We start from the raw sequence: 26,563 nt of genomic DNA, 5'->3' as shown, positions 1-26,563 counted from the left end.
CCTGTGGGGGGAATTATACCTCAGCCTGAAGTGGGGCTTTAATAAAATGGAGACCTGAATGGAGAGGTGAGGAGGATTCTGGGAATATCATTTGATGTGACTATTTGTGTTCAGATGTAGAGTTTTCCTCCTGTGAAGTCTGGAGATCATATGACATCACATTGCCTCCACCTCCCTCCCTGATAGAAGAGAGAAAGAAGAAGAAGATTCTAGAAGTCACCAGAGAGATCACTGAGCTGCTGACAGGAGAGGTGAGCGGTGCCGGGAATTCTGGGACATTCTCCAGTAACAGACAAGGGATGTGTCTGGATGGTGACTGTATCATTGTGTGTGTCAGGTTCCTATAAGGTGTCAGGGTGTCACTGTCTATTTCTCCATGGAGGAGTGGGAGTATTTAGAAGGACACAAGGATCTCTACAAGGACGTCATGATGGACAATCAGCCGCCCCTCACATCACCGGGTAAGAGGAGACTTTATTGTAAAGGAGAGAGCAGTACGGAGGATCCACCTAGATCCCCCATCATCTGATAAACACATAGAAACAATGGATTCAGTCAGTGTGTGTGTTTCCTACAGATGGATCCAGTCATGGGAACCCACCAGAGACATGTCCCCGTCCTCTGTATTCCCGGGATTCCACACAGGAAGGTCACACCATCCCTCACCATCATCAGGTAGATGAGGAACAATCACTGATAGTATCATTAGGATCTGTACATTATCTGCATTGTTACCATTGATGTCATTTTTATTATATATTCAGAGTGGAAACCTGAGAGATCCTAAAGTTGAGGTTAAAGAAGAGATAAAAGAGGAGGAGGATGAGGATGGGGAGATGGAGGAGTCAGAGCTTCTAAGAGAACACAAAGATCTGTACCAGGACACCATGGTGGAGTCATCCAGCTACAGGAACCCACCAGAGAGATGTCCCCGTCCTCTGTATTCCCGGGATTCCACACAGGAAGGTCACACCATCCCTCACCATCATCAGGTAGATGATGACAATTATTGGTAGTTGTGATTTATACACAGCATGTTTGTTACAATGAATGTTTTATTATATCTTTCAGAGTGGAATCCTCGGGGATGATAATATTGATGTTAAAGAAGAGTATAAAGAGGAGGATGAGGAGTATGGAGTGATGGAGGAGTTTTCAGAAGGACACAAGGATATGATGGAGCCACCTAATACCAGGAACCCACCAGAGAGATGTCCCCGTCCTCTGTATTCCTGGGATTCCACACAGGAAGGTCACACCATCCCTCACCATTACAAGGTTGGTGGGGCGGAGAGCATGGACTTGGGACAATATTTGGATTTTTTTATGTGAGCTTATATTTTATAGATGATATTTTCTCTCATTTCCTTGGTTTAGGGTGAAGATCTGATAGATATAAAAGTTGAGGTGAAAGCAGAAGAAGAGGCGTATGTGAGGGATGATCAGCAGTCTATGGAGGAGGATGGAATAACGGGGACATTTATAGAGGAGGACACTCCTACAGAGATCAGCACAGGTGGGTCATGAACACTAAATCCATTCCTCCACCCATACTGCTCACTGATTGGTCCAGAGTAGGGCGGGGACTGGGTGATATCAGCCTGTAATCCCCTGGTCACTTTCCTGAGCTTTGCTCCCCATCCTGCCTGATGTGGGCGGAGTCCTGGTTTGGGGGAACCAATCAGCTCCTGTCTAGTAATCCTCTTTGTCTTTGTATTTTAGTCCATGGCCGGGAGATGAGGAAAACCTCCGAGGATTGTCTCACTTTGTCTCCAGACTGGAAAGTAGAAGATGAGGACATCACACAGTATAGTCCAGGAGAAAACCCGACTCCCTCCAATGTCCATCCGGCACCACCCAGTGTAGATGGACCATCAGATTCCTCGTATCCTGAGGAACCTCAGACTGTGCAGGACCGGGCCGGCCTTCCAACAGGGAAGAGGTTCTCCTGTACTGAGTGCAGCAAATGGTTCCCTTCTGAATTCCGTCTTAATGTGCATAAAAGATCTCACACAGGTGAAAAACCATATTTCTGTCCTGAGTGCGGGAAATGTTTTTCACAAAAGTCTAATTTTAAAAGACATCAAAGGCTTCACACAGGTGAGAAGCCACATTCTTGCCCTAAGTGCAAAAAATGTTTTTCAGCTAAGTCCTATCTTTCCACACATCAGAGATCTCACACAGGAGAGAAGCCGTATTCATGTCCTGAATGCGAGAAATGTTTTTCAGCTAAGTCCAATCTTTATAGTCATCAGAGATCTCACATGGGAAAGAAACCATATTCCTGTTCTGAGTGTGGGAAATGTTTTGCACAAAAATCAACATTTGTTGTACATCAGAGACATCACACTGGGGAAAAGCCATATTCCTGTCCCGAGTGTGGGAAATGTTTTTCAGGCAAGTCTAGTCTTTACAGACATCAGAGATCTCACACGGGGGAGAAGCCACTTTCCTGTCCTGAGTGTGGGAAATGTTTTGCATACAAAACAGGACTTGTTATACATCAGAGATGTCACACGGGGGAAAAGCCGTATTCATGCCCTGAGTGCGGGAAATGTTTTTCAACTAAGTCCAGTCTTTATAATCATCAGAGATTGCACAAGGGACAGAAGCCATATTCCTGTTCTGAGTGCGAGAAATGTTTTGCACAAAAATCAAAACTTGTTGTACATCAGAGAAGTCATACGGGGGAAAAGCCATATTTCTGTCCTGAGTGTGGGAAATGTTTTTCAGACAAGTCCCATCTTTACAAACATCAGAGATCTCACATGAGGAAGAAGCCACTTTCCTGTCCTTAGTGAGGGAAATGTTCCTCACTGAAGTCCTGTTTTCCTGTACATCAGGGATCCCACACAACCCTGGAGGTGTATTAGTGCCTTGAGTGTGGGAAATGTCTTCTAGATGAATATTGCTGGACATCCAAGCTCTCATGTGGGGAAGAAGCACACCCTGATATACACCTCAGATATACTCCATTTCTGATCTTCATCATGGAAGAAACAGTCCATAAGGAGATGAGAGGTCCCCAAAGACATGGATGAAGTGTGGAACTGGGTCGGCCATTGATAGAAAAATAAAAATGGAGTCAATGTTCTAGCAGAAGCTCTCACAAACACTTGGAGGTCTGATGGAGGTGTGGAAGTGTGAGGTCCTGCCACTGTGACAATGACACCGGGTCCTCCTGGCTTCTGTTTGAGAAGCTCCAACATGTATATTGTGAGCAGAGAAAACTGTGTTCTAGATTGTCAATGGATTTGGTAGTTCCGGGTCGGAACCTGGAGCTTGAAGGTTCCAGAGATTCTTGGTGGGGACAAGACCTTCAGTCCTATGTCCAGGCTTTGCTAGATGCCTGCAGCCTGTGTGAGTACATAGGTGGGCAGGATCGTTATAGGCCAGGTCTTCTGCCATTTGGAGACAGGACTCTGTCAGGAGAGCTGGGGGTTCCTGCTGGAGACTGCATCCCTTGTGAGGTGGGATTCCTTGCCCAAGGACTGGGAAAGTCAGGACAGCTCCAAGAGTCTGGGGGACCTGAAGTGACTTGTGAGTCCATGGGGCTGGAGGGAGTCCATGGGGGTGGAGGGAGTCCAGAAGTCAATGGAGGAGTGATCAAGCTTGAGGGGGGTGGGGAACCCTATGTAGAGGCCAGGAGTGGACCTGTGTAGTGAGGTGCTGTAACCAAGGCTGAGTAATCCTGAAGAAGTCCTAGTCTGGGGGACCAGTGTAAAGATCAGTGGTGCTGCTGAAGTGTAGCCAGGTGAGCTAGCATTTTCAGTGATCTGATGTATTGACAAAGCTGGACAATCCCCTGCGTGGGAAACCTTATGGTGTAAAGACTTTCATTTTCCTTCTTAATAAAAGTGGGCTGCCGTGCCGATAAACCGCAAGTCTTGACTGAAGTGGACTCACTTACAAACATCTACCACAGGAGCTAACAAACCCCCATATCACAGAGGGATTTCAGGAAAATACTGCATTGAGGCCACTAGATGGAGCTGACCATCATAGGAAATCATAGTGTAAAATAAATGATGGGCAGAATGTATCTCGGCGGGGCAAATGCTCCTCACATTTGTCCAACTAACTTTCACTTGCAGTAAGTTTTTATAATTAAAGTTTTGTAGGATACATTGTGCAACTCGTACAAATGTTCAGAAGTAACCAACCCATGAAAACAATTCCAGCGTGCATCCGTAAATCATACAAGAGAATACAAGTGATGGATATAAAGATCAATGAGCGCGGCGTGTGACAAGATCGGGTTTACAGTAACCATACACATTGTAAGAATGACAACAAGAGGATAATTAGGGAAGGAGAAGAGAATAAAATGAGGGGGAGGGGAAATCTTGAGTTAGCCATAATTCGGGAGACACTCTTGGACTGGGTGTGAGAGTCGGGTCCTGCACAGAGGAGAGGCAAGATACCCAGTAACCAAGGCCTCCCAGGTCAGGGGGCCGAGAGAAAAGGAAGAGGGAAGGAAATAGAACAAGGTGGTAAGATGAAGAACAGATGGAGGACATCGGGGACCCCCTTACCAGAAACCTGGGGCCTCAATGCCTATAGCAGTGTGTAGGTGTCAGGGGACATGGAGGGGCGAGTGTAATGTATACACGGGGCCCAGGTTTCTAAGAATTTCTTATTAGACATCTTTCTTAGACGGCATCTTTGCTAAGATGGACTTCCACGAGGGGGCCAAGCTCTTGTTTCCAAGTCTTTGTTTTGCCGCTAGTAGAACATTTATAGCCAATTTTAAATTGGGAACTTGTGAGGTCTGGGGGTTCAAATGCCATAAGATGTACCAAGGGTTCCTGGGAAAGTGGCAGGTTAGTAATGTTTGTAGCCTTTTTAGGATCGCCCAAAAGAGGACAGAGAGGCAAGTGAGGGGATATGAAGTTGCTGGAATATTTATTAGAGTCCCAGGTGCAGAGTGTGTGACCCATCAAGAGGCTGATAGACGTAGGTCTGGATTTAGGAGGACGCCATGGGAGTGAATGGTGAGAAGTTTGAGAACAGAGCAATGCTTCTAAGTCAGCCCATAAGGAGCCATGTATTGTGGTGTAAAGGGGGGTTAGTGGGGTAATCTGGGCACCAAGAAATATTTAGTAACATTTGGAACACCCAAACCTCCTTGTTTCTAATGTATAAACATATATATAAAGATAAAGCAGCGCTGTGTGATGTTACTATATTGCGGGCAGATATAAATAATGAAACCAAAGCAAAATGAAAAAATGAATAAATAAATCACAGTCCAGTAATGGTGCTCGCTGATTCCCAGTGCAAAAGTTAGAAATGCACACTAACCAGAAACGTATTAATAATACGCATGTGTATATGATATCATGGAGATTCCCCTCTCTTTTCTGGTCTGGTATTGGGCAGGAGCTGAAGATAGTAGAGATGAAGCACCCTCGTGTGGTGAAATGGAGGTCCAGCAGGTCACAGAAATCCTTACAGAAGTGTGTGAAGGATTCCATAAGGATTTCTGTGACCTGCTGGACCTCCATTTCGCCACACGAGGGCGCTTCATCTCTACTATCTTCAGCTCCTGCCCAATACCAGGCCAGAAAAGAGAGGGGAATCTCCATGATATCATATACACATGCGTATTATTAATATGTTTCTGGTTAGTGCGCATTTCTAACTTTTGCACTGGGAATCAGCGAGCACCATTACTGGACTGTGATTTAATTATTTATTTATTGATTTATTTATTCAATTTTTCATTTTGCTTTGGTTTCATTTATTATTTATATCTGCCCGCAATATAGTAACATTACACAGCGCTGCATTTTCTTTATATATATATTTTTGGGACTTTTATGTGTTTTCCTTGATTGTTCAGCTGCTGACCATTGGAGCGCTCACTGTATTTTTTATAGTTTAATGTATATACATAGCATGTCTTGAGATTCGTGGCCCTTTGTTTGCTCAGTTGAATCACAAGACCTGATTTTAAAAAGATTTCAGAGTATAGGAGGAGATGGGGATCGATGGGGGTGGGGATGGGGAAGAGTACAGAACAAGTAAAGGAGTTTTGGTAAAATTGCCAATTTTCCATCACTGATCCTCCCTATCCAGGAGAGGTGAAGATGAGTCCAGGACAGAAGTAGGACTCTCAAGTATTTGAAAGTGGGGATGTAGTTGGCCTCATGGAGTGTGTTGTACGAGCGAGGGAGATGAATGCCCAAATAATCCAGGTAGGAGGTGGGCCAAGGAAACTGTAATTCTGTTTTACAGAGGAAAGGGAAATGTATGGAGTACAGAGAATAGGACTGGCAGGGAGGTGTTGGGTTGGACCAAAGTAAGTAAAAGATCATCAGCAAACAATCTGACTTTACCCAGTTCAGGACCGACCACCACACTTACACTGCGGCAGGGCAGTCCCTCTGTTCCAGATCACATACAGTACATGTACACGTGTGAGCCCACCGCCCTGACTGTGCTGTCATTCAGTACAACACAAGCCGATTATCAGGTCCAGGCCAATGATTTCTGGTCTGGACCTGCTGATCACCTGGACCTGCTGATCACCTGGACCTGCTGATCACCTGTACAGAATCAGAGATCATTCTGTGTCCATATTTATAAACACAGGAACTGGAAAGGTACACTAGTGAAGAGGAGCACAAATAATACAAAGTATTCACACAAGCAGCTAAAAAAGGTGATCAGCAATCAATAAACCAACTTAACAGTGAATTCAACTAAAACAACGCTGCCCACATCTAAACATACTCATATATGTAAATGTGTAAAAATGTCAATAAATAGAAATACAGCGCCACACTTTCCTTAACTGCTTTAAGTCCCCCCTATAGCAGAAATACTGCCACAGGGCGGAGTCCCTGCACAAAATCATGTGTACATATATATATATTTATGTGGTTCGTGCTCCTGTGGTGACCGCATGCATGCACCAACCTGCCGTTGCTGTGATTCAGTTCCTGACCGATCAATCATCATGTTCAGGCCAGTGATGTTCGGATCTGATGATCGATCCCTGCCCTATCAGAGATCTTCCTGTACCTGTGTTTACATTACACAGGTACAGGAAATGAAACAATCTTCTCTCTCTGGGCACATTCCATCCCAGAGAGAGAAGAAAGATCCGTGCACTACACACACAGTAAAATCACATTTAGGACTCATTTAACCCCTTGATCCCCCCCAGTTAACCCCTTCGCTGCCCAGTCACCAGTGTCATTAGTACAGTGTACAGGTTGTTTGCTGATCGCTGTGTTAGTGTCACCAGCGACTTCAGATAGCATTAGCGTCAGTTAGTGTCCCTCCCAGATGGCGTCAGATTGTCCGTCACTACACCAGTCATCACATTTAAAAATACAAATTAACTTGTGAGCCACTGAGGTGTACTGACAAATATGTGTATTAGGTTGCTGGTTAGTTTGCCCACTCTCAGAAGATGTGCATTTAATATCAATTAAATATTTATGTAATTACCGCGCTCTAATACCAATAAAAGTGCAAAGTGTTTATAAAAGAATAAAGATATAATATATGGTGACTTATGTGATTAAATAATAAAATTAAATAAAATAAATTAAAATGGTGATATCATAATACCAAATCACTGAATGTGCAATATTCATATAGATGTGCAAATGTTCCATAAATAAACCACAGAAAAATTCATGGTGGAATAAATATAAAAACTAAATACTATATAATGTGAAATCATCAACAATACTGTCCCAAGTGACACTGTGCAAATGATATTCCAGCAAAAGCAGATCTACTCTCCTTCAATATACGGATTGGTTCTTTGCAGTAATGCTGTGAGCCTGTGTAGCTGCAGGGCTGTGAGGGATACTCCCTCCTTTGATCCGTTTCTTAATCCACTGCCTTTGTGTTCCTCGTATGTCTCGTGTAAAAGAGGAAAAAACAACATATGGTGCCTTATCCCAGAGATAAAAACAGCTTTAATGTGCTTCCATAATGCACTCACATGTATTATATAACATTGCGCTTTAGATGTGTCAATATCCGCAATTTGCAGTAAAGGACAAAGCAGATATTTGTGTCCACACAAATTCAGTGCTCGCCGTATGGTAGATGAGATGTGCGGTGACGTCACTGCCCCTCCCCAACGCATTGCGCTACAGGGATTTTGTAGCTTTGTCCGGGGGATGTTGTGTAGTGCAACATGTTGGGGAGGGGCAGTGACGTCACCACGCATCTCATCTACCATACGGCGAGTACTGAAGGTGTGTGAACACACACCCTCTGCTTTGTCCTTTACTGCAAATTGCGGATATTGACACATCTAAAGCGCAATGTTATATAATACATGTGAGTGCATTATGGAAGCACATTAAAGCTGTTATTATCTCTGGGATAAGGCACCATATGGTTTTTATTTCAGTCATCACATTTAACCCCTTGATTGCCAGAAAGACGCTCAAACACAATTAACCTCCATTGCTAGTATAGTGTCTAAACGGATCAATATCTTTGATCAGATCAGCACTATACCAGCATTCTCAATAGTATAGAGTCCCCAAAAATGCAGCATTAGTGGGATCAGCCCCGGCACCTGCCAACACCTGCGTTTAGCCCCTACGCTTACCCCCCTTCTCCCCCAGCAAGTTCAGTGTCAGTAGGTCACTGTCACTTGATACATTGCACACAAAACCGCAGTGTTGGCAGAATCAGGCCTGATCTCTGTTAGTACTTGGAAGCCAATTTTTTTGTAGCAGTTCAAGCAGTCCCTGACAGACAGGTGCTCTCTTTTTGAGTCGCACTAGGTACCTAAAAATTTAGTGGCCAAAATGTCAAACGGAAGGTACTCTAGTGAAGAGGCCTACAGAATTCTGAGCATGTCAGGTGAGAGCGAAGGGGAAGACTCACTGACACAATCAGAATATGAACCTGTAGACAGCTGTGGTACCCTGACAGATCGCTCAGATGATGGAGAAGAGGTTCCTGCTAAGGTCAGGTGTACCCGACGCCATTCCCAGGGTGCTGAGGTGTTACAATCGCATGATGACTCTCATATGCAGCAGAGTGCCAGTACTAGTGCCGCTCTACCTTTTGGTGAACTGGCGATCACCAGCGGCCTAGTACATCCTGGTCTTTCACATACCAGCACTGCAGTATCACTTGGTGACATGGTGAGTCCCATAAGTGCAGTACAAGCTGGTGAGGTGGTGAGTACAAGTATTGTCCCGCAGACACCAAGAATTTGCACACAGGCCCATAGAGCCCCTAGTGTCCTTCTGGATGTGCTTGCAAATCCCTATTGGCAGCCCACAAATTCTGCAGCACCCGTACTTCCCCCATTCACTTCCCAACCCGAAATTCAGGTGGAAACAGCTAATTTAACTCCTCCCCTTGATTCTTTGGAGCTGTTTTTCACGGAGGATCTGTATCAAAGCAATTTACATGCACAACAGTTTATCGCCACCAACCCAAATTCAAACCTTGCCAGACCAGTTACATGAAAACCCATTACGGCTTCTGAATTTAAGGTTTTTTTGCTCCTAACCCTCAACATGGGCATTACTAAAAAAAATGATTTGCAGTTGTATTGGTCCTCAGACCCGATTCATCATATGCCGTGTTCTCTGCTGTCATGGCCAGGCATAGATATTAGTATATAATGCAATTTATGCATTTCAATGACAATACACTCTGTCATCCTCGGGGTGACTCTGAATTTGACCGGCTCCACAAAATTCATCCCCTTGTAAATCACCTTAACCAAAAATGTGCAGATGTCTATACTCCCCACCAAAACATCTGCTTTGATGAGTTCTTCATTAATTTTTCTGGCCACCTTGCATTCAAACTATTTCTCACCAGCAAGCGTGCCAGATATGGGGTCAGATCTGTATATCAGACCTGTGATTTGGGGGGGTGCTATCCTGGTATTTCAGGGCTTCCGAAACTGTGATAGGTAGTGAGGAAGTGAAATGAGGAAGCTACACACTGTCAGGCTTTCAAAGTGGTCATTGGATTTTAGGCTCCTGTATGTGGCTAGGCTCCCAAAAAGTCTCACACATGTGGCAGAAGCAGAATGTATTTTGGGGTGTAATTCCACATATACCCATGGCTTGTGCGAGAAATATATCATTTAAGTGTCAATTTTGTGTAAAAAAGAAAACTTGTGTAAAAAAAAAAGGCATTGCACCAAAGAGGATTGCATAAAGAGTTCCACATTCATATGATTGGTGTTTTGGTGTCCAGGAATTCTGGTCAGTTTCTATCATTGCACCATGGAGAGTATTCTTCCCATCCACACTGCAGTGTAGTATGATGGCTGTAGGATGGAGGATAGGAAGTGTCGGTCTCGGGAGGAGAAATAAAGCACAGCGGATCATAGGTACAGATCTATTGAATTTGGACACAGCTATGCCAGCAGACTAAAAAAGAGAGCAAATGGCAGAGTGATCCATCCCGGTTACAGTGTGTTTGTATCTATGATAAATGACAGGCTAAACCCACCTGGAGACTTTCTCCACACCTGGAGTGTGCTGAGTTCTTGGAGAACGTCTACACAGTGTTTCCAGATTGGCTTTATCACCCCAACGAGCTCGCTCCAGTTCATGGATGTCATCATTATGTTTGGAGGATCTCACCAGTCAGGAGCCTTTCCTGTCATCCTACATGTTCCCTTCTGAGGATTGTTCTATCCTTCCAAACAAATGTATGAAATCATGGATGAGTCCTCCTTCTATGTGATCTAGAAGATCTTCAATCACAATGTCTTTATGGATGAAGTGGATGGCCCAGTTTATATATTATTTATTGCTTTACAGCTTTATTCCCTCCAGGATTCATTCTTTATTTATAGAACCATTCAAGGAAGTGTTCTTACTTTGAGAGATCTCCACCACCATTCCTCTGTGACCATTACATCCTTGTCATTTATGTCTAACATCTTCATTATGAGAGGTTTGATTTATATTTTTATACTTTAAAGAATATTTTACATTTTTGTGAAGAACCGTCCCTTTCTGATAACATTTTGCTTTTTCTGTTTCAGCTTTCTCCCCTTTGTAAAGCTGTATATGTTAGCGGCTGTTATGGAGACAAACATTCTACACTGTTTAGGGAAATGTGACCTTGTAGTCTTTCACTTCTATAGAGTTCATACTGTATTTTTGTGTTGTAGGGTTTTGTTGTGGGTGGGGAAAACCCAGTGCCAGGATGTCTGGTGGGGGTGAAGCTGTATATACTGAGCTGTGCTTAATAAAGATTGATTCATTTCACCCTACGTGAAGTTCCGACTCGTGGTTTGGGATATCAGGGAAAGGATTGGTTTTGAGCTCTAATACCTGCCTTGGCAGAGCACTGGAAGACGTGCCAGAAAAGGGGACCATTGGCTGAGACGCATCGCTCCGCACGAGGAAGCCCATGCGGAACGGTTCCGCCACAATTTTCTTTACCAAAAAGATTTGATTTCAAAAGGAATCTGTTTTAATTTATTTTCTATATGTAATAAAATATCTTTGTTAAAGCGTTGGTTCCATAAGAGCTAGAATGATTTGTTCTTCCTTATCTTGTGTTATATATGAATTTCCCTGGTAGCCGTGTAAGGTAGATATTTCACAGGAGTGATTATTCAGGCTTCATTCACACCAATGCGTTTTTTAATGCTTTTTGCTTGTTTTTGGAAAGGGTCAGGGACTTCTTTTTGAAAGCAAAAACCAGCATTTTTGTTACAATAGAGTTCAATGGAGTATCTGCTGAAATGCATGGCAGTGTGTTTTTGCATTTTTATTCTGCCCAACAAAAAAATATTTCACTTTGAAAAAAAAGAGCTGAACAAAACACAAAACACGGTGAAAACGCATCACAAACGTATCAACATGCAAGTGTACAATCCAAACACTCATGTTCCTGTGTTAAAAATGGCGGTGTGTATAAGTGGGTGCTGCAGTGACCGTCGGCTGGAACTGAACAGAATCAGCGAGGGAGAATGTCACCAGCACACCGAGGATCACCAATATGGGGCCAAAAGTTTTAATGAACGATCACATAGTTACAGCAAGGCAACGTTTCAGAGTCTCGCAGGAAGCCTTCATCAGGCATGTGACAAAGGGTCCTGCGAGTCTCTGAAATGTTGCCTTGCTGTAACTATGTGATCGTTCATTAAAACATTTGGCCCCATATTGGTGATCCTCGGTGTGCTGGTGACATTCTCCCTTACAAACATATCAAAAACTCAAAATGAACTGCGAAAAGTACTGCAAAACAAGCAAAAAGCAAACTGCAAAGATGTGACTGGAGCCTTACAGATGTTTCTCAGGGCTGCAGTTCCTCTGAGCTCCACAAGGTGGTGATATCACTTCTGCCAAGACAGGAAGTCTCTATGGAAGACAGGAAGTGATGTCAGGCAGGAAGTTCCAGGTGGTTTTGAAGTAGAAAAGAGACGTTACCAGAAGTGGCAGCAGAGGAGGTAATAAGATGTTATTTCCTATTTACATCCAGTAACCCCATCATGTCCGTCCTCTTCCTCCACAGTCACATCCGTCCTCTCCCTCCACAGTCACGTCCTTCCTCTCCCTCCACAGTCACGTCCGTCCTCTCCCTCCACAGTCACGTCCGTCCTCTTCCTCCACAGTCACGTCCGTCCTCTTCCTCCACAGTCACGTCCGTCCTCTTCCTCCGCAGTCACGTCCGTCCTCTTCCTCCGCAGTCACGCCCGTCCTGTTCCTCCGCAGTCACGTCCGTCCTCTTCCTCCGCAGTCACGTCCGTCCTCTTCCTCCACAGTCACGTCCGTCCTCTTCCTCCATAGTCACGTCCGTCCTCTTCCTCCACAGTCACGTCCGTCCTCTTCCTCCATAGTCACGTCCGTCCTCTTCCTCCATAGTCATGTCCATCCTCTTCCTCCATAGTCACTGTGACATCTTTTATCTCCAGCAGATGATGATACACACATATATAGTGTGGGAACCCAGATGAACCCCTTCAGGGGCAGAACATTCCCCCACTTCCGGGGCCGGAACATTCTCCTCATTGTGGAGATAAATTCTAGTAATATGGTCCTCTAAACAAACAGCACTGACAATAAATAGACAAGACAAGGACCATCCTGACCATACATGGCCTACAAAGGGCAATGATGACACTACACAGGCAGCCAATGGGCAATCATTACACTATGCAGCCAACACAATGATGGAGTGCCGGGGTCAGGAGTATGGAGCATAGAGCCCCTTACATTGCTGGGAAGGAGGAAGGAAACATTCCTTTGTAACAGAAAATGTATATAAATCTGAGGCGCTTTTAGGAATATCTGGGGGTTAAAAATGAAAGGGGCTTTATAGCGACTAAAACATTTAATATGTGTAACATTGTTCTGTTTATCTCCTCCTCCCCTCCCCCACCTGTCTCCAGCACCACACCGGGGACTAGCAGGGAGGGGAGAGACCTTGCAGTGTAATGAGAACTGATTGGCTGCTCCTCAGGAAAGGGGAGTGTCCAGCTTATCCTTTCTCCCTTTCACTCTCAGAGCCATTTTTGCATTTTTTTCACACGTTTAAAAAAATCATTTTAGCCCTAAAGATGACACAAAACCCCCAATATATACATTTTCTGAAAGTAGAGACTTTAGAGAATAAAATAGCGGCAGTTCTAATTTTTTATGTTGCAAAATATTATCACAAAGTCTAGGAAATGCAAAATTTCAGTAAAATATACACTTAAGTTAGTTTCAGGGCACAAAAAAGCAATAAATTACACCATAAAAGCCGAGGTTGCAGCGAGTAAATAGATATCCAACATGTCAAACCTTAAGTTGTGTGTGCTGAAATGGTGACAACCTTTAGTCCCGGTATTATCTATAGGGGACACATTTATAGCCCCTTCTAGGTCATCAGTATAGAGTACGGAGGAGGTCTGCTCCTAGAATTATCCTCTCATTCTGGTGTGACCGGCGATATGTAACGTGTATCACAATCAATGTTATCACGTGTAGGCCCTCCAGCGTGTGCTTTTACATTTGGGCGTGCATATATGTGGGGGTGGGGGAGCCTTAAAAATTTTTAAAGGGAGGAGTTATGTACTTGGGTGTAACTTTAATTCTTTACAATTAGGTTCTCTTTATTTAGACATCCAGGGTCTAAAAGACCCCCAATGTCTCCCCTGTACTCCATTGGATGTAATGTAGTGCACATCGCACCGCATTACATTCTTTGCCGGCCTCAATGTGTCAGGAATCAGGGTATGACCAGAGGTGTGTGGACTGACACAGGGAAATGCAGGCTTCAGATATGGTATAAACAATATAATTTATTAAGACTAACAATACAAAACACAGTGCAAACAAACCAACCACAGATAACAATACATACAATAGTCGTCAGGCAGGCCGGGTCAGTAGCAAACGGGCAAACGGAGTGCCAGGAACAGGAGGGAGAGTGGTCGGGGTCACAAGCTGGGTTCAGTAACTCACGGGCAGCGCGGTACAGAGGGTCAGTGTCAGGGCCTGGACTTGAACCTGGGACTTCTACTGTGTCAGGCAGTAACTCTTCTCACTGAGCTACCTAGGATGCTGGACAACACTCTGCCTCTTCTACTGGATAATCCTGCCTTGTTTGCTCTTGAACCTTGAACTCCTTGCTCCTCCCATGAACTTCCTATATAAGCCATGTCCATGCACTTCCTCCTTGCCAGATTATTGTGCCTTTCCAGCCAATATCCCGCTACTGTTCCTGCTACTGTCTACACCTCCGCTACTGACCTTTGGCTTGTTCCTGACCACGATTTTGTCTCATCCTAACGTACTACGATTGATCTGCTACCATTTGTGACCGACCCTTGGCTTGTGACTGACTCTGCTTTCATCTGATCCCTAACCTGTTGATCCGCTATTGGTTCCCAGTCTGCTCATTCCCTGGTGGGGTGATCCTGAGATCTGCGACCCGGTATTAACACGCAGCCCAATCCATCTCCACCATTAGGAGCTCTGGGGAATACCGGTTAATACTTAGACCCCGCACCTCAGGTGAGCCTGCGTCATTCCCAGGGGGATCCGCTGGTGTACCTATCCTGCTGGCTCCAGGTAAGCCTTTTACTGCTATAGCAACTGGTCTCTGAACCTGACCTTACACCGTGACAGTCAGGCAGAGAATGGTCAGGGTCACAAGCCAGGGATCAAGCAGGAGAAGTCCGCAGAGGTCAGGATCAGGCAGGGTCAGCAACAAGTCAGACAGGAACAGGAATACAGGATATAAGATACAGGGGCCCATGGAAAACACACCAAGGCCTTGACTGTGAGTCTGGCCATTCCTTAAATACAACCCATGCAATCAGCTTCAGGTATTTGGCTGACTGCAGGGGTGAGTCTCTGATTGCTCAGCACCCGCTGGCCAGCCCTGGTACTGCAGCCCACAAGGCAGGTGAGTCCCACCATTATTGGCAAGTCCATTCCTGACAGTACCCCCCCCCCCCCCCAAGGAGCAGCCTCAGGACGCTCCAAACAGTCCTAGCTGGGTAAAATGTTCCACCGCCTGGGTCCGGTAACTGGCGGGATATCAAAGACTGGCACATCGGGCTGGGCACCGGACAGAGGCACATCGGGCTGGGCACCGGACAGAGGCACATCGGGCTGGGCACCGGACAGAGGCACATCGGGCTGGGCACCGGACAGAGGCACATCGGGCTGGGCAACGGACAGAGGCACATCAGGCTGGGCAACGGACAGAGGCACATCGGGCTGGGCAACGGACAGAGGCACATCAGGCTGGACACCGGACAGAGGCACATCAGGCTGGACACTGAATCACCAGGCGGAGCAGCAGGCACCGGGCCACCAGGCAGGGCAGCAGGCACCGGGCCACCAGGCGGAGCAGCAGGCACCGGGCCACCAGGCGGAGCAGCAGGGACCGGGCCACCAGGTGGAGCAGCAGGCACCGGGCCACCAGGCAGGGCGACAGGCACCTGGCCCCCAGGCGGAGCGGCAGGCACCGGGCCCCCAGGCAGAGCAGCGGGCACCGGGCCCCCAGGCGAAGCGGCAGGCACCAGGCCCCCAGATGGAGCGGCAGGCACCGAGTCATCTGGCAAGACAGCGGGCACCGAGTCATCTGGCAAGACCGCGGGCCCCGAGTCATCTGGCAAGACCGCGGGCCCCGAGTCATCTGGCAAGACCGCGGGCCCCGAGTCATCTGGCAAGACAGCGGGCCCCGAGTCATCTGGCAAGACAGCGGGCCCCGAGTCATCTGGCAAGACAGCGGGCCCCGAGTCATCTGGCAAGACAGCGGGCCCCGAGTCATCTGGCAAGACAGCGGGCCCCGAGTCATCTGGCAAGACAGCGGACTCCGAGTCATCTGGCAAGACAGCGGGCTCCGAGTCATCTGGCAAGACAGCGGGCCCCGAGTCACCAGGCACGACAGCGAGCTCTGAGTCAACTGGCACGACAGCGGGCACCGGGTCATCAGGTACCGGATCGTCTGGCTCGACAGCGGGCACCGGGTCATCTGGCTCGACAGCGGGCATCGGGTCACCAGGTACGACAACGGGCACCGGCTCATCAGACATTGGATCGTCTTGCTCAACAGCAGGCATCGGGTCACCAGGCACGACAGCGGGCACTGGGTCATCAGGCATGGGTCATCTGGCTCAACAGTGGGCACCGGGTCATCTGGCATCAGGTCATCTGGCTCCACAGCGAGTACTGGGTCATCAGGCATTGAATCGTCTGGCTCGACAGCGGGCATCGGGTCATCAGGCACGACAGCGGGCATCGGGTCACCAGGCATGACAGCGGGCACTGGGTCATCAGGCATTGGATCGTCTGGCTCGACAGCGGGCATTGGGTCACCAGGCATCAGGTCATCTGGCTTGACAGCGGGCACCGCGTCATCTGGCAAGGCAGTGGGCACCGAGTCACCAGGCACGACAGTGGGCTCTGAGTCAACTGGCATGACAGCGGGCATCGGGTCACCAGGCACGACAGTAGGCTCTGAGTCAACTGGCAGGATGGTACTGGTTGGAAAGAATTTTCGCTTTTTTCTCGTTTTAGTTACTGGAGCACTGTAAGTAAACGCAGGTCTGTAAATGAATGGAGCAGCTGAAGACAGAGAAGAGCTGGAGGATGGAACAGAGGAGGGAGCAGTTGCTACAGAGGACTTCTTTACAGGGTTAAAGAAAGGATAGGTGCAGCGAGTGGGAGCAGGGGACTGGTATGTGGTAGTTAGCAGAGTATACTGGGCCGTCACTGGGGGTGCTGTCGGGGATGCAGGAAGAGTGCCTTGAGCAGAGGAATGATGTTGCAAGCTGACTGAGGCTGGGTGCAACAAGTCTGTCCATGTCTGCAGTACTGGTTGAACAAAACTCAGCTTACACATAGCCTGTCTGATCAAAGACTGCACTGCGTTTATGCAATCCATAAGCACATGTGATGGACAAGCTGCATAGTGCTCATGGAAGCAATCTGGATCATCCTCCAACAACCATACCAGTGATTCCACTTGATCCACACTAAATGGGGGAAAAGGTCATCCCTGCTTTCAGGGGTACAGGACCAAGCCAACTCAGCACAAACCTGGATCAATGGCTGCACCTCAGAAAACTCTGTGCCCTGATCTACTAGTACATGAGCGATCCTTATACACTCTAGCAGTTCATCCCGGGGATACTCCTTCAGAGTCTGATAAGCATATTCTCTGTCATCAAACACTAGCAGATATAAATACACAACCTCATCAAGATCCATCCTTCCCAGCAACAATAAGCCAAGATGGCCTCCCTGTGCAGCCACTTCTGGACAGGATTGGCCTTGGTGTAATGTCAGGAATCAGGGTATGACCAGAGGTGTGTGGACTGACGCAGGGAAACGCAGGCTTCAGATATGGTATAAACAATATAATTTATTAAGACTAACAATACAAAACGCAGTGCAATACTAAACATAAACACAGTGCAAACAAACCAAACCACCCACAGATAACAATACATACAATGCAAGAGTCGTAAGGCAGGCCGGGTCAGTAGCAAACGGGCAAACGGAGTACCAGGAACAGGCGGGAGAGTGGTCGGGGTCACAAGCTGGGTTCAGTAACTCACGGGCAGCGCAGTACAGAGGGTCAGGCAGAGAATGGTCAGGGTCACAAGCCAGGGATCAAGCAGAAGTCCGCAGAGGTCAGGATCAGGCAGGGTCGGCAACAAGTCAGACAGGAACAGGAATACAGGATATAAGATACAGGGGCCCATAGAAAACACACACCACGGCCTTGACTGTGAGTCTGGCCTTTCCTTAAATACAACCCCTGCAATCAGCTTCAGGTGTTTGGCTGATTGCAGGGGTGAGTCTCTGATTGCTGAGAGCACCCGCTGGCAAGCCCTGGTCCGGCAGCCCACAAGGCAGGTGAGTCCCAACATTATTGGCAAGTCCATTCCTGACACAATGGTCGGGAAATCTGTCAGAACATCACTTCTGGGTCAGGACAAGAAGGGAGTGAACGTGTCCCCTCTACCCTCCGACACCCGCTGACCCGGGCCCACAGATGGGCAAGCAGAGCCGGGGAAGCATAGTAGGTACAGGAGAGGTTCACACACACGGGGTGGCAGAGGCTGGAACCTGAAAGGAGAGCCCTGTGGCTTGCCCTCAGCAGGGTTAAAGATTAAAGGCAATACTTGCCTGAACTACATGTCCCGGGCGTCGGGCGATGTAAAGTGAACATCCCTGCATGATGAGCCGACATTGACCTCACAGCACTGCCTCAGAGCAAACTAGTCATAGGAAGGATCAGATTTATCATTCCTTGTCTGCAGATCTAAAACTCATCAAAACCAGTTCAGAGACCAAACAAACCCAACAGAGAAAAGGGGCCCCGGACCTCAAAATTGTAGTAAACACTAAACAGTCCAAACAAAATGTCTTCCCATGGGGGGAGTAGTTCTTCAATGTCCAGCAACCCTCCTATTCCCCCCTCACATCCACATCCTATTATTGTGTGACCAATACCATCCAAATCATTCTTACTTTCATTTCCCAAAGTTATCCGTCTACAAGGAGACCTGTATAGATCACATGATGGCACCAATGAGGATGGAGGAGGACCGGAGTCACATGACTGAGAAGATACTAAACCTCACCCTGGAGATCATCTACCTGCTGACCGGAGAGGTGAGGAGGATTCTGGGAGGTCACATGACATCACTCCTATCTCTATTAATAAACACAGACCTGACCGGAGAGGTGAGGAGGATTCTGGGAGGTCACATGACATCACTCTTATCTCTATTAATAAAACACAGACCTGACCGGAGAGGTGAGGAGGATTCTGGGAAGTCACATGACATCACTCCTATCTCTATTAATAACACACAGACCTGACCGGAGAGGTGAGGAGGATTCTGGGAGTCTAACATGATATTCTTATTGGTTTCTCAATACAGAGATTTCCTTTTCTGAAGTCAGGTGATCATATGACCATCACAGTGCCTCCATGTGACTCCCTTAACCCTGAGAGACACAACATGCAGAAGATTCTAGAAGTCACCAAGAAGATGATGGAGCTGCTGACAGGAGAGGTGAGCGGTGCCGGGAATTCTGGGACATTCTCCAGTAACAGACAAGGGATGTGTCTGGATGGTGACTGTATCATTGTGTGTGTCAGGTTCCTATAAGGTGTCAGGGTGTCACTGTCTATTTCTCCATGGAGGAGTGGGAGTATTTAGAAGGACACAAGGATCTCTACAAGGACGTCATGATGGACAATCAGCCGCCCCTCACATCACCGGGTAAGAGGAGACTTTATTGTAAAGGAGAGAGCAGTACGGAGGATCCACCTAGATCCCCCATCATCTGATAAACACATAGAAACAATGGATTCAGTCAGTGTGTGTGTTTCCTACAGATGGATCCAGTCATGGGAACCCACCAGAGAGATGTCCCCATCCTCTGTATTCCCGGGATTCCACACAGGAAGGTCACACCATCCCTCACCATCATCAGGTAGATGATGACAATTATTGGTAGTTGTGATTTATACACAGCATGTTTGTTACAATGAATGTTTTATTATATCTTTCAGAGTGGAATCCTCGGGGATGATAATATTGATGTTAAAGAAGAGTATAAAGAGGAGGATGAGGAGTATGGAGTGATGGAGGAGTTTTCAGAAGGACACAAGGATATGATGGAGCCACCTAATACCAGGAACCCACCAGAGAGATGTCCTCGTCCTCTGTATTCCCGGGATTCCACACAGGAAGGTCACCATTACAAGGTTTGTTGAATGGAGCATCTAGAGCTTGGTCTCGTGGAAACAATTTGTGCATTTTTCATGTGAATTTATATTTAACAGATGATTTTTTTTCTTGATTTAGAGTGGAGATCCAATCGATATAGAATTTGAGGTGAAAGCAGAAGAAGAGGCGTATGTGAGGGATGATCAGCAGTCTATGGAGGAGGATGGAATAACGGGGACATTTATAGAGGAGGACACTCCTACAGAGATCAGCACAGGTGGGTCATGAACACTAAATCCATTCCTCCACCCATACTGCTCACTGATTGGTCCAGAGTAGGGCGGGGACTGGGTGATATCAGCCTGTAATCCCCTGGTCACTTTCCTGAGCTGTGTTCCCCGTCCTGTATTCCTGGATTTCTCTCGGATAATCTTCCTTCTCTGTGCTGCAGACACAATTTATGTATCTAGACTGGATTTATGGAGGTTCTGGGGTTCAGCTGGCAGCAAAATGTTGATTTTCACCCTACACAATCCTAGACCTAGGCCCCTAGGGCAGGGGTAGGCAACCTGAGAGCCGCAGGACTACAAGTTCCATTATGCCTCTGCAAGTCATAGCAGTAACTGTCAATTTTGTAATCTTTGCAGTGCCTCATGGGAAATGTAGTTCCACAACAGCCAGAGAGCCATAGGTTGCCTACCCCTGCCCTAGGGCATGTGCTTTTGATCTTTTGCACAAGTCCAAGTCTAATAAGATCTCTGACAGAACATTTCTCCCAGGGTTCCTTGCTCTGTGGTCTGCTGGCTGTGCCGGGTGGAGGGATATGTCTGTATAGTCTCAGACCCAAGTCACTGAGTGCAGTCTCAGGAGATGGGAGGCAGCGGTGTGGGACCTCTGCAACTTGTCTCGTGTAGACATTGAAAGTGGTTGTACAGTTGTGACCAAAATTATTCAACCCCCACTGAAATTGAGTGTTTTGGCCAGTTTGACATTGCTTTTGATCATTCAGTCATCTTGCTTACATTTACATTAAAGAGGCACTTGTAGGTCAGACAAATATAACATAACAGTTATAATGAAATAACCACAAATGTCTTTTCTGTGCTCACAGCATTATCAGTTTTATTCAACCCCCAAGTGACATTCAATCTTAGTACTTAGTACAGCATCCTTTTACAGTTATAACAGCTTTTAAACGTGAAGCATAGCTTGACACAAGTGTCTTGCAGCGATCTACGGGTATCTTCGCCCATTCTTCATGGGCAAAGGCCTCCAGTTCAGTCACATTCTTAGGCTTGCGCACTGCAACTGCTTTCTTTAAGTCCCACCAGAGGTTCTCAATCGGATTTAAGTCTGGTGACTGCGATGGCCACTCCAAAATGTTCCAGCCTTTCCTCTGCAACCATGCTCTAGTGGACTTGGAGGTATGCTTGGGATCATTGTCCTGTTGAAAGGTCCAACGTCTCCCAAGCCTCAGGTGTGTGACGGACTGCATCACGTTTCCATCCAATATCTCCTGGTACTGAAGAGAATTCATGGTACCTTGCACACGCTGAAGCTTCCCTGTACCTGCAGAAGCAAAACAGCCCCAAAGCATGATTGACCCTCCACCATGCTTCACAGTAGGCAAGGTGTTCTTTTCATCATAGGCCTTGTTCTTCCTCCTCCAAACATAGCGTTGATCCATGGGCCCAAACAGTTCTAATTTTGTTTCATCAGTCCACAGAACACTATCCCACAACTTTTGTGGTTTGTCCACATGGCTTTTGGCATACTGCAGTCGACTCTTCTTATTCTTTGGAGACAGCAAGGGGGTACGCCTGGGAGTTCTGGCACGGAGGCCTTCATTACGCAGTGTGCGTCTTATTGTCTGGGCTGAAACTTCTGTACCCACATCTGACAAATCTTTTCTCAGTTCCTCAGCAGTCACACGGGGACTTCTCTCCACTCTACGCTTCAGGTAGCGCACAGCAGTCGAAGTCAGCATCTTCTTTCTGCCACGACCAGGTAGCGTTTCAACAGTGCCCTTTGCCTTGAATTTGCGAATGATGCTTCCTAAGGTGTCTCTTGGTATGTTTAACATCTTTGCAATCTTCTTATAGCCATTGCCCTTCCTGTGAAGAGAAATCACCTCTTCTCTTGTCTTCCTGGACCATTCTCTTGCCTTCACCATGTTTGTAACCACACCAGTAAATGTCTAGAAGGAGCTGAGTATCACAGTCATTTTAAAGCTGCCTAATTGGTGCTTATTATGCTTGATTGCTGCTCGGTGACATCCACAGGTGTTTTCAATACCTGATGGAAAGCACCTGTATGAACCTCTGTTCTTCAGAGTGGTAGTCTTTAAGGGGTTGAATAATTGTGGCAATGAAGAAACCACATAAGAACCATTTACTACTGTATTACATAAACAATTGATGTCATTTTAGTTGCATTTGGGTAGTTACAACGTCCTTGTAGGATTTGATTCTGAATACAATTCCAAATGTACACTATAGTCCCTAAACCCCTTTACAGCATTGGGGGTTGAATAATTTTGGTCACAACTGTAAACCCTCCTGTAATCCCCTCATCACTGTCCCTCCTATAAAAGACAGTTCTGGTTGTTTCCTCACTCTCTGACTAAGGTCCATGAATAAAGAAATGACCTGGTAGGAGATCAGAGGAGCCATTTCCTAGTTCCCTTGAGGGTGGAATTGTAAGCTCCTCAGAGACCAAGCTGCCTAATGTGGGCGGAGTCCTGGTTTGGGGGAACCAATCAGCTCCTGTCTAGTAATCCTCTTTGTCTTTGTATTTTAGTCCATGGCCGGGAGATGAGGAAAACCTCTGAGGATTGTCTCACTTTGTCTCCAGACTGGAAAGTAGAAGATGAGGACATCACACAGTATAGTCCAGGAGAAAACCCAGCTCCCTCCAATGTCCATCCGGCACCACCCAGTGTAGATGGACCATCGGATTCCTCGTATCCTGAGGAACCTCAGACTGTGCGGGACCGGGCCGGCGTTCCAACAGGGAAGAGGCTCTCCTGTACTGAGTGTGGGAAGGGTTTCTGCTATAAATCTCATCTTAATGTGCATAAAAGAACTCACACAGGGGAGAAGCCACATTCCTGTCCTAAATGTGGGAAATGTTTTTCAGATAAGTCCAATATTTACAGACATCAGAGATATCACATGGGGGAGAGGCCGTATTCCTGTCCTGAGTGCGGGAAATGTTTTTCACAGAAGTCAAATCTTTACACACATCAGAGATGTCACACGGGGGAGAAGCCGTATTTGTGTCCTGAGTGTGGGAAATGTTTTTCACGGAAGTCCAATCTTTACACACATCAGAGATGTCACACGGGGGAGAAGCCGTATTCCTGTTCTGAGTGCGGGAAATGTTTTTCAGATAAGTCCAGTCTTTACACACATCAGAGATCTCACACGGGGGAGAAGCCATATTCCTGTCCTAAGTGTGGGAAATGTTTTTCACGGAAGTCGGATCTTTACAGACATCAGAGATCTCACACAGAGAAGATCCACTTTCCTGTCCTAAGTGAGGGAAATGTTCCTCACTGAAGTCCTGTCTTCCTGTACGTCAGGGGTCCCACACAACCCTGGAGGTGTATTAGTGCCTTGAGTGCGGGAAATGTCTTCTAGATGAATGTTGCTGGACATCCCAGCTCTCATGTGGGGAAGAAGCACACCCTGATATACACCTCAGATATACTCCATGGCTGATCTTCATCATGGAAGAAACAGTTCAAAAGGAGATCAGAGGCCCCCAAAGACATGGATGAAGTGTGGGACCGGGTTGACCATTGATAGCAGAAGAATAAAAATGGAGTCCTGCCCTGTGATTGGCTGAGTATATTTTGTGGTGGGAGATTTCACAAACACTTAGAGGTCTGTTTAAAAATAAATATTTCTACCTCCTGTATACCGGACACTTCCACCCCCTTCCTGCCCAGGCCGACTGGTAACTATCAGCGCTCTCACACTTTGAAGGACAATTACACAGTCATGCAACATTGTACCCAAATTATATTTTTGTAATTTTTTCACACAAATAGATATTTATTTTGGTGGTATTAAACACCACTTTTTACCATTTTTGCTTGTTTCTTGTTTTTACAAATAAATCGTCTTTCCTTCTAAATGTAGACAAAGGTGTATTCTGCGCCATTTCTTGGGTACAATAACCCCAATCAGTGTCTATGATTCAGTGTGTAGGAGAGTTATAGAGTCTACAAACTATGGGATAGATGTCTGAAAATCCATCATGTCTGATGACGGCAGATCTCATTTCTGAGGATCAAAAACACCAGAACGGTACAAATTGTCAGAACTTTATCTGTGAGGAAATAATCCGTATACAATTCATGGAAACAGGCGGGATCTGGAATGAAGGAGATTCCCTACTAATTCTCACAAAGTAACCGACATCCCAGTTCTGGATTTGTGATAATTGGAAGACAAGATAAAAAGCAATAATGTGCAAAAATATATATTTATTAATAATATAAATCAGTACAAAATGGGGATGAAATATAATAGGTGATGATAAATAATAAACAATACAAGATAACAGTACAATGATCTAATCCACAATAATGGGGAGAAATACAAGCCAGCAATTACTTCCAAATATTAATGAATTACATCCAACTGTCTGGAAATGTCGTGTAAGAAATCAGTAACTCAGCAACATGTGACAACAGATATACAAATCCCCCCCGTGATCTCTCTACACCCAGATATTCAACGCTCAACGTGTACCTTGCCATGACTTGATCTGGAATCCCATACACAGGCCAATCCAATCCGCTTACAATCTGAGATGAAGATGTAATGTTACATGAAGTAGTCTACCTTGTCATATATATACTGTATACATCCGGATAAACCATTGACTAGAAGCCAGAATCAGCTTCAGGGATATGTAAAATAAATCTTCCCCAGAGGAGGGAAATGATAATAATTTATACTGCAGATAAAATGACGTCACATCCCCAAGGGGTGGGGGAGGGGGTGTCCTCTCCATGCTGGTCTCTGCCTTCACAAGATCCACAACTCAGCACTCATCAGCACCAGTGATTGTTCTTGAGCCGAGGATGGAGGGGGGTATAACTGGGGGATTGTGTGACATCACATCTCCGCCTACTATTCTCTGGTCCTAAGCCACGCCCACAGACCAGCAGATTTTGGAGGGCTGAGACAAGCTAAAGGAGCATTTTTCTGAGGTACAATCACAGCTGTATGTATGTTTACATTAAAATGTATTCATTTATGGCAAAAAGTAAATTTTTTAGATTTGGGTTTACAACCACTTTAAGTGATTCTGGAGAAAAAAAATCTAGTAATATATATCAAGTAATGTATTAATTAAGTGATTCTGGAGAAGAAAACAAATCTACCTAAATATCCTACAAAAAGATGAGGTCATTATACTGAGACTTCTTATCTCACGTCTTCTGTAACATAACAACGTTGTCATACAATGAACTCAAACTGATACTTTATAATGTTAGAAACAGAATATCCCCAATATATCAATATGTATTCATTGTTAAACCATTTCATATAAATATATGTATGTGGAAATGGAATCTAGTAATATAAACCTGGAGGACATAAGTAAGCAAGCATTCACTTCATGTAATACTAATAATAATACAAGTGACATTTTTGGATCAGATATTCCTGTCACATAATAATAACACCATATACAATGTAAGGTATAATATGCACTCTTTCCAGAGGATCATGGGAAATAATCATTGTGACCAGTTCTTGTGTCCTTTGTTCAATCTAGACATGGACTCATCCATTTATCTTACCACTTGGTGTCATGTCTAGTCTTCATCTTGTAGCCGTCTGATACCACCATACCCCCCCCCAGATTTATAACCTGGGAACATAAGCTGTAACCACCTTGGAATGCTCTTAGAATCTGTGTTCAGAAACCATGAAATAGAATATACAGAACAAAATGGCTTCCAGCATGTCCATGTAGAGATGATAAGTTCAGCCTTCCTGTTTCATTCTCTGAGCCCAGAACAGTTCCGTCATTTCCCCCCTTTTTCTCCATGGTATTCAGGTGAACAACCTAAGACATATCTGGGACAAAGGTCGGAGTATAAGTCATTTACTGCAAAGAGTGAGGCCTTTCTTCATCCTGGATTGAGGAATGTTTTCCTCTTTTCATCCAAACTGATAACGGCATGGTGGTGTCTTAATAAAAATTAAATGAACTGCAAAGTAGTTGTTTCCACCATCATACCCAACATCAAGAATACAAAGCTTGTAATCAAAAATGTGATGAATCGCTTTGGTCGTTGATTTGTAGACATTGGTTGAGTAGTGAATGTTTTCCTGGTGTGTTCCAACGTGACTCGTACTCTTGCTTGAGCTCGGTTTA

The 26,563-nt window shown here is 45.8% G+C and overlaps 1 protein-coding gene across 1 annotated transcript in view; it reads left to right on the top strand.

Moving 5' to 3' along the window:
- The window catches only part of LOC149461937 (uncharacterized), a 359,663-nt gene that overhangs the window by 262,368 nt on the left and 70,732 nt on the right, over positions 1-26,563 (top strand). Inside the window, exons 4-5 of the mRNA XM_089677759.1 lie at positions 1,723-2,695; positions 23,346-23,560. Of these exons, the coding sequence (XP_089533885.1) occupies positions 1,723-2,695; positions 23,346-23,560 (1,188 nt within the window). The remainder of the gene's footprint in view (positions 1-1,722; positions 2,696-23,345; positions 23,561-26,563) is intronic.

Source organism: Staurois parvus, unplaced genomic scaffold (assembly GCF_062004578.1).
Source record: "Staurois parvus isolate SC_StPar_1 unplaced genomic scaffold, SC_StPar_1.0 ptg000191l, whole genome shotgun sequence".
In the NCBI taxonomy this organism is placed as follows: domain Eukaryota; kingdom Metazoa; phylum Chordata; class Amphibia; order Anura; family Ranidae; genus Staurois; species Staurois parvus.
This window is presented reverse-complemented; position numbering and strand designations above follow the sequence as displayed.